Genomic DNA, 14,432 nt, shown 5'->3' on the forward strand with positions numbered 1-14,432 from the left:
TATATAATATATAATATTATTTTATATTTTTTGCAATATAATTTATATAAGAAATGATAAATAGAGTTGAAAACGTAATAGAGGTATTATCTAAATAAAAAGAAAACAATTTTAGTAGCTTATTAAATATCATTTAATATGATACATTGCAAGAAACAGTAGAAATTAACGTGAACTGAAAGTTATTTGATTTATTAATAATTTAGCATAGTTTATTTTTTATTTGAGATAAACTCAAATGAAACAAAAGCAATATCATTTGGTAATGAGTTGACATTATGCATCATTCTTGATAAATTGGAAAACTTCATGTGATTTCATTTGAAAGAAGTTATAGCAAAAGTCAAATGTTGCCTAGTTTGATCTCATGGATCTCAAAATATTGGAGAAGACAATCAACAATACTATGAAAGAATTCATAAACAATAATTATATCACAATCAAATCTTAGAGTTAAAAGTTTATGAAGACCACCAATATCAAATATTCTCAAAATATTTACCAAGAACTTCTATTCAACTTGATAAATAATTGATGCTTTTATATCATGGTCAACTGCAAGTATATTCTTAAATTAATTATAAGATTTAACCTCTCCTTTTTAGATGCAGTAAAAATAACAAAGTAATTTACTTTGTCCAATATTCTAGACCAATATTCAACCTTTTCCTGGCAGTGGAGCCCTTTGGTAGAAGTAGGTAAATGGTGGAACCCTACATTATCATTTGATACAAATAGATGCCGTATTTTTCAGCAAAGCTAGGATAGGCTAAAATTTCTACACAAAACCCATGCAAAATTTGGAGAAAATCTGAGATGGTAGAGTACAAAACAGTGTTGAGTTAGCAAGGAACGACCCATTCATAGTTTAGTTGCAGAACCCCTGGAAGAGATTTGCAGAACCTCGTTTGGGAACCACTGCTCTATACTCTTTAAAATCTTCCACAACTTATTAATATTTTTAATAATGATAATCAATAATATTACTAATCATTCTAATAGTGCTTAAGTGATTATTAGTATTTTTGGGCTTTATAGTTTTGGATAATCTCATATCCTAATATACCTACAAGTGAATACCACTTATAATCTTGAAACGGGTTTTAAATTCAAAGTGATTATTATAACAGTTGTTGATAACTACTGACAAAATATGTATTTGAATCAAAATACAATGTTGAGCATCGTAAAAAAAAATTGTGACTTTGTAACTTTAATGTATATATTTAAAATATTTAATTGGCTTTTCTTAGGTTTTATAACATTAATGTTATAGAAACTTACTCATATTTCTTTTTTCTTTCATATTCTTTCACCAGTACCTACTCTAGTTAAGAAATAATTTAATTCTTTCCTTACTGGGTAATATGTGATTAGATTTCAAAAAAGTGTCTGTTTTGAGTGAGATCAATAAAAATTAATAAATGAGAAACTTTCTATAACATTGATGTTACAGAAACTTGTTCATGTTTCTTTTTTGTTTCACCAATACCTACCCTAGTTAAGAAATAACTTGATACTTTTATTATTAGCTAATATATGGTAAAATCTCATAAAGTGCTGTTTTGAGTGAAATTAATAAAAAAAAAATAAATAAATAAAAAATACAAGAACATTTTATTATTTAAGAAAAATAATTTAAATACTATTATTGTATAATTGACCAAAAAAAAAGTGGTAATGGGCATTTGATTGATGAATTGAATAAGGTGATGAAAGAAAAATAATTTTCAGAAATTAAACAATGCACATCATCATAATTTTAGAATAAGAATTAAAGATCTTCTTGCATTTTTTGATGGATTAATAAAAGGCAATACAGCAGTTTTTATAATGTAATTACTGTGCTTATTCTTGCTTTATATAGTCGGAATTTCAAGAGTTAAAAATTGATAAAATCTTATGAAAAATAAAATTAAGCTAGGTAATAATTCAATTCACTTGTGTAGTTAAATACATCAAATCATTCAGTTTGTTTGTGAATTATTTATTGAAGTTATTGTTATTATTTTTTGGATTTAATTTAATTTTAAATGACTCATTATTTTTCTTGATAAGTAATTGTTCTCAAACTAATATTGTTAATATGAATGCACTTTTGATTTGAAGATATATACAACGTGTAAAAGAATTTGTGATAATTTAAAAAAATAAAATCTCCTTTTCTCATCTGTTTTCTTTGAGGTTATTTTTCTCTTTTTTTCCAGAGCTTTTTATTTTATATTTATTAGTTAAAATGAATCTCTCTTTAAAAAACACACAGGGAGGGGAAAACTTAGTTTGATAAAATAGTAGAATGGTAGAACCAACACTAAAAAACTAAACTGGAAGGAACATCAATTAAAGTACAGCAACATTTCTAAAATATGAGCTATGATAGAGCCTGTTATGCTTAATAGTTCTCCAGATGGAGCTTTTCAGAAAGCTACATTTTTTTCCAAATAAGAATTAACCAATATTTTGTGAACTTAATTTGGCAAATATCATGGAAACTACTAATCTTACGAACTGTGTGCTGATGTCTATTAGCTGTCAATTGAGAAATAGTTTTCCATTATATTTGACAAACTAAATTCATATAATGTTGATTTCTAGTAGTTCAGAAAAAACTTTTGGTTTATCAAAAAACATAACTCAAGACTCTTTGACGAACAGATGCATATTATCACCCTAATTCAAGATAGATGAATGTGCTGTGATGCAAGGGCATACCCAGGATCAAAATTAGGAGGGGAAGCCATAGTCAATCAGGTTATAACATTTCAGCATGTAAAAAGAGAATGAAACTAAAATTTTAAGAACATTATATATAATTGTCAGTGCTTTATAAGTTATTACAATTAGTATTTGCTTTAAAAAAATATTTTTAGTGAATTAATAATTTTTTTCACTCCTAGGGGGGCTGATGCCCCCTCTGGGTATAACTATTTTGTGATTTAGTTGATTATATTTACCTTTATTGTAGCAACAGTTACATGGTATTCACTAAAATAAATTCATAAAAAATTTTTTTTGTTATTTGGAAAAAAAATGTTTCTTTTTGAAAAACTGAATCTCGAAAAGTATTGAACGTAATGAGCTCATATTTTTTTTTTAAAAATTACTGTACTCTAAATAATGTTTTATGAAGGTTTTTAGTGTTGTAGGTAGTTGTAAGGAAATGAAGATTTGAATGAAAAATGAGCAAAAACTGAAGGGTTTTCTCGAATAAAATAAACTTCAGGGGGCATACACCTTAAATACTTCACTATTTACTTTTTAACATTTATTGTATTTCCAAAGTAGTCTACGTAAAAATTGAATCTTTTTCTAGAACAAAGAATAACGAGCAATTTTTGGTTCACTTAACTGAAAGAACTCAAAAATGAATTTTTTGTAACTTGTGAAACAACCACCATCTTTTATTACCCATTACCATGATTGGCAGAGCCATCAATTTTGACCTTTAACCGTAAATAGTTTTCATTAAAGTAACAAAAAATTTGTGTGGAATAACTGTTTTTTTTCCCTCTTGGGCTCTTGGACTATAAAGGCAGCATTGGTTGTAAATAATTTTTGTTGGTTTACACAAAAAAAATATTTGTTTCATATTAATTTATTTTCGAAATTTCGATCGTACTCTCTCGTACCGTAATCGAAAAGGCCGCTGATAACGGTCTTTGCCCAGCCTCTGTTTGGCTCATTGACCTACAAAGGCTACAAGTTAAGCTGAGATTGTACTGTTAGAGCGTAACTTAAGATTTAATTCGATTAATATCCAAATTTCAAAGATGTTAGAATTCTTAAAGAATTTAATGACTATTAGAAATCATGGGTTCGATAAGATATCGATAATAAGATCGAGCCATATGAGTATGGGGGTAATCTCGATTGACGGTGTGAGGTCAATGGAGTGAAGATTTGGGACAAGGTGTTCTAGTAGAACTACCTGAGTCATTCCCCTTGCGCAACACCTTAGCTTAAGAACCATCAAGATTGAGTTTTGAGTGGTTTCAGAATCAATTTACTAATAATCTGTCATATTCGATATTATTTCTTTCATAGAAATCAAATGAATACAATGGTGACATGAATTGTTTTCGAACCATATTTGGTTAAGCTCGGTATTTGTTGTTTGCTTGACCCATTTTTTGAAGAAAAAAATCAGTCAAGGGCTTGAGAAAGTCAAGGTAACAAGAGGCATAGATCACATCAGCTAGAAATGTCCTCGGCCACTAGAAGCTACTCTTTTTCGAGCTCAGATATATAATTATGGCTGTCTCATAATATATTTATTTTCCTCTGTTATAGTCTAGAGAAAAACAAAGAGGGTTGGCCAAGCAAGTAAAATAACAAACAAAATATAAATACAAGATAAAAGTAATAATTTGGTGCGGTGCGCTTTCACGTACTACTCTACTTTGAGTTGAAATTAATCCTATTCAAAACATATATTTTTGTATTATTCACTGTGGCAATACTTTCCCATACAAATTTTCCAAATGAACCTTTCATTGGACAGACAGGCTAACTCCAATTTCAACAGTTTTCCAAAAAATACTTTTAATAATATTTCTGGATGGAGGATTTTAACACTTTTATAATGCATTTGTATGACAGAAACATAAAAATGTAACAGTTACCTAAAATTTATATTATACTCTTAACTATTTATTAAATATTAAATTGTAATGAAATCTATATCGAAAATACCAAGAACTAGCTTATGAAGACTTGTCAACTAAAAGACTCATATATTAAGTTATGTGAAATAAATTGTTTTTAAAAAAATAATTGTACATATTTATATGGTTTATCAAACCCTTTAGAACAAAATCGTATTAGAACCAAATTTCTTATAAGAATCTGTTATCATAACTTGAGTTTCTTTGAGCGGCCGATGATACTAAAATATCTGTTAAGATAATGAAGCCCCAATCATAATGAAAAATTCTTATGGGTGGTTATATTCTGAAAAGATTTTGTTCCTAAAATTTTCTATTCATTAAGTTTTTTGAGGATTCTATTAACTCTTACGTATTCTACCAATTAACTCTTACATTACGCTCTAACAGTATAATCTCAGCCTCACTTGTAGCATTAGTAGGTCAATGAGCCAAACAAAGGCTGGTCATAGACCGTTACCAGCGGCCCTCTTCGATTACGGTACGAGAGAGTATGATCGAAATTTCAAATATAATTTAATATGAAGCAAACATTTTTTTGTGTAAAAAAACAAAAATTATTTACGTATTTAGCTGAATTCGTTTAAATATATAAATGAGCGCTTCCTAAACTATTTTTTAAATATATAACGTATTTTCAATAATGTACTAATACATTTTTTTGTGTTATAGATAGTTTTAAGGATATGAAAAAAATTATAAAATTAAAATTTTTTTTTCGAATAAAATCAACTTAAGGAGATTGAAACCTTGAATACTTCAATATTTACTTTTTAATGATATTTACTAAATTTCTTGTATAGTATCGGTAAAAATTGAATCATTTCTTTAAAAAAATAACTTTTTTTTTTTTTTTTTTTTTATTATCTTCTGGAATAACCAACATATTTTATTTTCCCTAACTATGGGAGAGTAACCAATTTTGATTGGCAACTATATAGAGTTGCGACTTTGGGGATAATAACTGCTTCCCTACACCCTGAGCTCTTGAAATATCTGTTGAAGTATAACTGTTTGTATTCTATTCTATTCCCATTTATCACCGCTTATATTACCGATCTACTTCTTGGTCAGCTTGAGATATCTCAATAAGTATTAACAATCTCCTCGGTATAGAGATCATTCCGACCGAGTCATTCCGAAAGCTACTACACAAACCGAAGACATGTCGACATCGCGTTAGCGAAGAATTCTACAAGATTCCTAGCGTTACGTTCCTAGTCGATCAGTCCTCCCCAATCAAGCACACCGCTAGCATGGAATGCCGGCGGAGAAGATAAAAGAACCAAAAAGGTTCAAAACAGTGAGCTCAGTGTTTTGGATTGAGATCTAGTGGAGGGGGCTATATCTCTCCAAGAGACCGGTTAGTCCACTGCAAGAGCTCGTCCGTGCGACCTCAACTGCGCAGCCATGCCCAACTGTCCTAAGTGCAACAAGCCCGTATACTTTGGTAAATAGTCTTATCATCTTGGTAATTAATTCATGTATCTTGAATTCGCTTGTGTCAAGCTGTTTTCATTCAACGCATTGGCTACCTTGAAACTATGTTGTTTCATAGCTCGAAAGCGGCAACGATAAAATGCGGAAACCATTTCGATAAATATCTTAAGCAATATTCAATATCTCTCAAATAATATTCTTTTTATCATGGAAATATTTTCATAAAAGTTAGAGGAAGAAATAGCGGAAAACGTCTATTTTAAGTTTTTTTTCTCCTTTCTGGGTCATTGTTTAGTCTTTCTGTTTCAAACTTTTATTTTTATCAATTTTACATTAATAAAATATTTTTTCCGACACAACTCAAAAATGTTGTATTTGTGATATATCAAATTAAAAAAGTATTTGCCAAACACACGTACTAGACCCTGAGAATATCTTAAATGAAACAATTAAAATTCAAATAAAATCGATATTTTGTATTTTAGACTTAAAATAAAATAAATAACATAAAATATAAAAACAATTGTTTTTGCTTTTATTTTATTTTCAAAATAAAAATGTATTTGAATTTTATTTCTAAAATCCAAAAACTTTTTTTACTTTGTGTTATAAATCAAAAAAACTATTGATATTTAATATTTAAAATAATTTTTTTATGAATAAATTAAATATTTAGAAGTTAGACTACACTATATTTTATAAACGCAAAATACTTAGTGTTTGAATACTATATTTTTAAATAATAATTGAAATGATTTTGTCCTAGCTTTGTTATATTCCGGAAATTTAAAAGAAGTTTTATGTTTAAGTTGATCTTTCTGAAATACGCAATTTTAAATTGGACCACTGTTACAGAAGTGCTATAATTGAAATAAAAAATCAGGGAACACCACAATTGATAATAATGATGCAAAACAGCGCTATGATAAAATTTAGATTATAAACGTTTATAATTTTATCATGCTATTATGAAATAGTTAAAAATAATAAAAAACTTTAAATGTTAAAACGTATTTTTTAAATTCTTATTATGAAATTGCAATGTTTTATCAAATTGACTTTTTAGATACAAAGGTTGTTGAACATTTATGTAGTCATGATAATTTTATTTTAATATCAGATTCATATAAAATTCAATGCAATAGAACGATTTAAGGCCTTGGGGCAAGGATATGAAGACCTCAGTGTAAATTTTTTAGTAGACCAGTTTCGAAAATTTACAGTTATTATTTAATGTTGTATATAGTTGATATTCCATATTATTATAGATAAATTTGTTGAAATTAAGATTAAAATAGATAATTGGTGGCGTTAACGACGCCGAAGAATAAAAAGATAACCAAAATAAAGAAGCGATTTCTTTGAATTCAGATTTGAGAATGTACTTAAGAGCAGTAGTATGGGATTTTTTTGGGGGGGATTTTCAATACAGTAAGTAATTAACGGATCATATATATATATATATACTTTATTAAAATCGTTTCAATCACTATCAATTAAATAAGCAATTGTGTGTTAGTCAGCAATAAGTGCAGAAGTGGGATAATTGAAAAAAATATATAAAGAACTCATTGGTGAACTCATACCAAAAAACAATCAATAAACATCACAATTGATAATAATGACGCAAAACAGCGCTATGATAGCATTTACATTATAAACCTTTTTAATTTTTATCAAGCTATTATGAAATAATTAAAAATAATAAAAAGACTTTTAATGTTAAAAAGCATTTTTTAAATTATTATTATTATGAAATTGCAGTGTTTTATCAAATTGACTTTTTAGATTATTGACCATTTATGTATTCATGATAATTTTATTTTAATACCAGATTCATATAAAATGCAATAAAATAATTGAAGGCCTACAAGGATATGAAGACAAGTAATTAACGGATCATATGTATTTTTTATTAAAATCATTGTGTTTCAATCCCAGTCAATTAGATAAGCAATAGTGTGTTAATCAACAATAACGGAGAAAACGTGTAGAAGAGCCCGGTGAAAAAAAAAAATAAATTATCTCACCCCAGTTTTTTATTACTTTAATAAAAACTACGTATAATTACTAGTCAAAATTTATGATTCTGCCAAGTATAATTAAGGGGAGTATAAAACAGCGGATATTTCAAAATGAAAAAAAAAAAAATTCAATCGGAATCCATATCGTCAAAGCTATTTAAAAAACTAGAAAACCTAAAATAACATGATTTATAGTAGAGTTGTAAATGTGCATAAATATGAGCCTTAGTAGATCTGTTTACGTTTAATAGTTCCCAAAATTCAGATTTTTAAAAGATAAGATTTCATGAATAGTGAATAAATGGTGAATTTATTGAGGGAAAACATTATTTTAAGGACCATAAGACGTATAGATATCTATTAGCACTCAAATTAAAGCTTGTTTAATGTGCTATAAAATAGTTTAAGACGTTTATCTTAGGAGTAATAGCTTTTATGATATTTCCCCAAATAAATTCACAGTTAGTTGATTTCTTGCTGTTCAGAATATACATTTGATTTAAAAAACTAGATCCCAGAAACCATTGGACGTTCAGATGTCTGCCACCTATCAAATGTATGTTTAATGTACTATTAGTATTTTTCATGATTTTCGCACATAAAATTTTGAAAAACTAGAAATCAATTTATTTTAACAAATATCGTGAAAACTACCACTCATACAAAGATAAACATAATAAACTACTTTATAGCACACTAAACTAGCTTTAATTTGAGTGCAAATAGATATCTGTACGTCTCATGGTTCCTGAAATATACATTTCCCGCAATAAATTCACTAATTACTGATTTTTCAGTACATATTTCAGGAAATGTTGCTTCTAAAAAACAAATTTGCTGGGAAACCTTTCAACGTAAACAGTTCTTGTGGAAACCGGCACATGTTTTAGTAAAATTACTCTTGTTATAATGATATTGTATTAGGTTTTCTGGTATTGTTAGTAGTTTAAAAGATTTGGAGGTCGGAATGAAAATTTTTTTTTTTAAAGTTTTGAAACAGCCACCATTTTTTATTCTCCCTAACTATACTAGGCAGACTCATCAATTTTTACAACTAATTATACGTAGTTTTCATTAAAATAATAAAAAATTGGGGTGAAACAACTTACTTTTTTCTCCTTTTGGGCTCTTTATACTGATGAGTGATGATACTTAATTAATCATTATTGTTACAATTCTTTTAAGAAATAATTTTTGTCAATCAACTTCCAAAATATGTTTACATGAATGGATTTTTTTTTTTTAGAGATAAGGGCCTATGAATACTCTAAATTACGCATTGTTAACAATAACCACATCATCGAAGGACGTTACAATTAACAACCTGCCACTTAAACGAGCTATCAGCGTTTTATTGAATGATCATGAAGAAAATATGATTTCATAGGCACAACAAACAGATGTAAAATCTTTACGACAATAAGTTATTATTTTACTATAATTATTAGAATCCACATTAAACATCTAAAATTTAGGCTATTATCGAAAAAAATATATAGGTGTTTACTTCAGTTGAATTTAATTAAGATATCTCAATCTAATTGAATTCCTATAAAGTGATAATTAATAACTAATCTTCACTCTATTTTATTTCATGATATAAGAATCGAGATATTTCAAGTATTACGCAAGATTACATTTTATTTCATATCGTGGATCAATTCCACCTGGTCTTAAGAAAAATGATAAGGCAGATATCCCATTAAAGAAAAGAAAACAACAGTCGAATGTATCCTCAAGTGATTCAACTATGATTTATTGCTTTCGTATAATATAAACTAATGTTTATCAGTCACAAATATTTTTTTTAATCAGAATTGATAAGGTGTTTATCAACTTAATTTTGATAAATAGAATATATATATTCTTCAATTTAAATTATTCCAAAGACCTTTATGTTCCCTATGTAACCGATCTAGCCCGAACCAGATATCACTCCTATGATTATAAACTCCCTAACCACCCAAACCCCCTAGTTTCTAACCTTGCATCCTCTTCCATTCCTGACAATCCTCCGAGGCGCCAGAAAAGAAGATGGCCACGAGACTAGCTAATGTAAAATGTCATTAGAGTGCTACCAATGGGTAGTTGCACTACACGCCTGTAACACTCCATTTTAACTAAGATCGAATGTATTACTGAATGTATTTTGTAATATACAGTTGAAAATTTCAATAAAGATATTTGAAAAAAAAAATTACTCCATATCATTAAATAAAAAAATATATACTTGTATCGACTGTCAATTTATTCAAAATTATTATTTTGGGAAAATTTATTTTTCCATTATTAGTTTTATAATATAATTGTTGTAAGAAAAAAAAAATGTTTTCATTACTAGTTTCCATTTAGATGTTAAATATCGAGGAAAAAAAAATTCTTAGGAGCCAGTATTAAAAGTTTAATATTAAAATATAATTCTATAATAATAGTGTCACTAAATACTGGTAGTGTTATAAATAAAAAATACAGTATAAATTAATTGTGATTTTAAGTAATGAGTTTTGAGGAGACTAAATTTTAAAAAATCTACTGAAAAACTTTCATAACCCCCAGTGCTTTTAAAGCATATTTTCTCAATTGTTATTTTTGTTTTTTACTTGTAATCTCATGATATTGTAATTATTTCGTAAATAAAAAAAGAAATGAAACTGTTATCCAATAGACCTAACAACTGCTCTTCGCAGTTCGTCGTCACGAATCAAAGCCATTATCTAGATGTCCTTGACCTCATCTCTTTTAACACTGCTTCCTTGATTTATATTTAAATATCTAATATTTTAGGGGGGTTGACCAATTAATCAGAATAACAAACATATGAAATACTAAACAAGAGAAACAAACATAAAAATAATTAAAAATGAAAAGGAATCCTGAAAAATAAAAATTGTAAAATTTAAGAAATAGTAATTATGAAAATGTATAATCAGATTTTATTCACCGACCAATTAAAGAAAAAAATAACTGATATAAATAAAAATCTGGCGCGAAAATTTAAAAAAAAAAAAATTATTTTTATTTTGCTATATCAACTTTTTTCCTGCCCAAAAAAAAGTTTAATAAAATATAAAAAAAGCGTGTACACATGAATGCGATCGGGAAAAATCGGACAAGCTAGTTGATTACCGATGTTCCAATATAGAAAAACTTAACATTTCGACGAATAATATTAATTTGTTGGTATTGGCCCTTAGGATAGTTTGGACACAGTAACAGTTATAGATATTGTTATAGATAAATATAATAAAAGTTATACATAATACTTCCATAGTAGTTATGTTAGCTAACCTTTACTTTTAATTACATAAACACTAAGTTGTTTTGAGTAATGTGGGTAGAACAAGTAACATGGTTAATACATTTAAGGAGCTTCATTATCAGATTGATAGATAAAAAAAAATTAAGTGGTAGATTTTTTAATTAATCTATCTTGTTTATTTCCATATTTATTTTAATTATTAAATCAATAAAAATGAGTGAGGAAAAAATCCTTTGGGCCATGTTACACCCACATTTTTTAAAATAAAACCATATAATAATAAGATGTTTTTTATTGTATTTTATTTGTAATACACTTTTACATTCTACAAATTTCAGCAACGTTTCGACCCTTTACATTGGAAAATTTCAAACTCTTCTTCTAAACCCCAATGTAGAAAATTATAGGTAATATTTCCACTGAAATTCTTATTATATATTTTTATTGTAAATAATGTAAGTTCAATGTGCTCCTAAGGATTTTTCCTCAATTATTTTGATTAATTCTTAATTAAAAATGAATCCCAATAAAAAAAGAATAAAATTATAATAAAAACGTAATAAAATTGTTCATAATAAATATGTATTTCATTTCTTTTTTTAAGTGAAATATATCCGACTATTTTTGTTAGTTGAATTTTGTATACATTTATTTAAGCAACTAGTAGATAATTTTTTTTTCTGTTGTTTTATTTTTTGAAAACAAAACGAAATGACCGGGGTTTAGTAGATTTTTTACAAAGACTGAAATCAAGTGCAATTTAAAAATACATCATCGTTTTAAAATTTTAATTTGTGTGCACTGTGATTTTAAAATTAAACTTTTATTTTATGTGATTTATTTTGTTTTATTTTTTTAGGTATTGGATAATGAAAATTCTGACCATTTTATTTATTTATTTATTTTTTAATATTCATCATGAACTGAAATAAAACGCACCACTTCAAACGGAACATCTGTTGAGTATATCTGCAAAGTAATCCCTCTTATCTTCCAGATGCTTTATCAGCAAAGATATCTTTCTTTTGGTCTTGGCTCTCAGCGGAATGAGGAGAGTCAATTCATTCAAAATATTCATTTGTTAAATTCAAAACCATAACAATAATATTTATGATAAAATAACTCCTTATCAACGAAGGATTCACCTTCAGGTGATATTCTGAGTTGAAATGATTAAATAAGGTTTAGTGGATTTTTATAGCTCTGAGGGAATAAACTTAAGGAACAGATAACTTTCAGTGATTGTTTTTTTTAATGTTTTTCTGATACCAATCTTTTTTTTTGTTCAACATTATTTTTATTATTTAATAAACAGATAAAATATGATTCGTATAAAATGGTTATTCAATCACATTAATGATTAAATTTAGGATGTAAAAAATTGCTTTATGAGTTAAATTCTTTTTTATTTCAATGTTTTTTATTTCATTCAAGTGCATGTTTATTGCGCCACAACCTTGGAGTACACTAAACATTACACAATTCAACCCAGTTAATAGATCATTCATGAAGTTGGTTGAATTATGAAAGCAATGTCATTCTCTACTGACAAACAATTCTCAACCTGTCAAATTATTCGATCAGGTTTTTTTTTTTTTTTTTTTTTTTAATGTCATATTTATATAAATATAAATAAATACATTTTCTGTGAAAGGACACGGACATGTAAAAATTATTGTTAACCACAGCTTTTAGTTTTAATTCATATAGGCTAACGGTAACAATAACTATAATAAACGAATAAAGCAAAACCTTTTAAGAAAATATTTAATATAAGATGAAGTGTTTTTTTTTCTTTGTTGTTTTAATATGGTCAACAAAAATAAAAAATTAGTTTTAACACGTAATCAAAAATGAATTATTAACATCCTAAATCAAGTAATGCGATTTAACTTAATACCCATTTTCTACAAATTACTTTGTATCTTGTGTTTATTAAATTAAAAGAAAATAATTTTAAAAACAAATAATTTGTGTTTGAACATTTTAATACTGTATAACCTTCAATATCTAAAACAAGTACCACACCAATTACGAATAGTTACTTTATAATAGTTTTAATTAAATAAATATAATATATTCTCGCTTAGCAGTGTTAACTCAAAACACGAAAAAAATCAGTAATTAAAAGATAATATAAAATAATTACTTAATTTAACAAAAGTACATGATTTTTTCTGACTTTTAAAAATAATTAAGAGATGTTAATAGAGTGTCTCTTCTAGGGGTTTCCCGAAATAAGCTAAGAATTCGTGTTTCCAAGTCAACTGAACACAATTTTGAACCTTACCATCTCAGATTTACTTCAGTTTTACATAAGTATTGTTTAGGTATCCAAGCCTTTCTTAGCTTTTGCTGAAAAAAAAAGGGCATTTGACACTTTATTTGTATCAAATGATAATGTGGAAATTCTGCCATTTACCTGCTCCACTGAAAAGAGTTTCGCTATTTTTCTACAAGTACCAAAAGGGTTGCGTCCCCATTAAAAGGTTAGGAATACTTTTTTTTTTTTTTTTTTTTTTTTAATGGCATAAAGTTTAGTCTTTAAGTTACTTTAAGTTTTTCGAGTTAGGAGGTATTAAGATACCTAAAGCTTAAGCGAAGACATGGTACATAAAGACGAGATAAGCAAGCCAAGCCGTTCATTATAAAAAAATCGTTACTTTATATATTTATGTAAAGAATAAAAAATAAAAATTTGGATTCTAATGAAGATTAAGAACGACATTAATATGCGTAATGAATTGTTTTAACAAATTACTATTCTTTTCTTTAATTATTAGGATTTTTCCGAAATTGTGCCAAAACATCAGTTGTTCTCTAAAATTGACTTCAAAGAAAATTTATTTTTATTTTTATTAGTATTATTATTGCGGATTAATTTTCAAATAAGATTATAACAATCTTGTAAAACATAATAAACTGTTCCAATTAATTATTACATTTTTATTAAAATTAAAAGATTGCCAAAAAAAAAAAAGATTGTAGAATTTATTAAATATTTATTGTATGTATATTATATATATACATATAATTTTTTTTAAT

General features: G+C 26.9%; 1 protein-coding gene across 1 annotated transcript in view; it reads left to right on the top strand.

The window, feature by feature from the left end:
* Window positions 1-5,966: 5,966 nt before the first annotated feature.
* Window positions 5,967-14,432, top strand: part of LOC106686554 (cysteine-rich protein 1) — a 45,746-nt gene continuing 37,280 nt past the window's right edge. The window contains exon 1 of the mRNA XM_014429923.3: window positions 5,967-6,114. Within this exon, the coding sequence (XP_014285409.1) occupies window positions 6,075-6,114 (40 nt within the window). The 5' untranslated portion in view covers window positions 5,967-6,074. The remainder of the gene's footprint in view (window positions 6,115-14,432) is intronic.

Source organism: Halyomorpha halys, unplaced genomic scaffold (genome assembly GCF_000696795.3).
Source record: "Halyomorpha halys isolate HHAL.00 unplaced genomic scaffold, Hhal_1.1 Scaffold837.1, whole genome shotgun sequence".
Classification (NCBI taxonomy): Eukaryota; Metazoa; Arthropoda; class Insecta; order Hemiptera; family Pentatomidae; genus Halyomorpha; species Halyomorpha halys.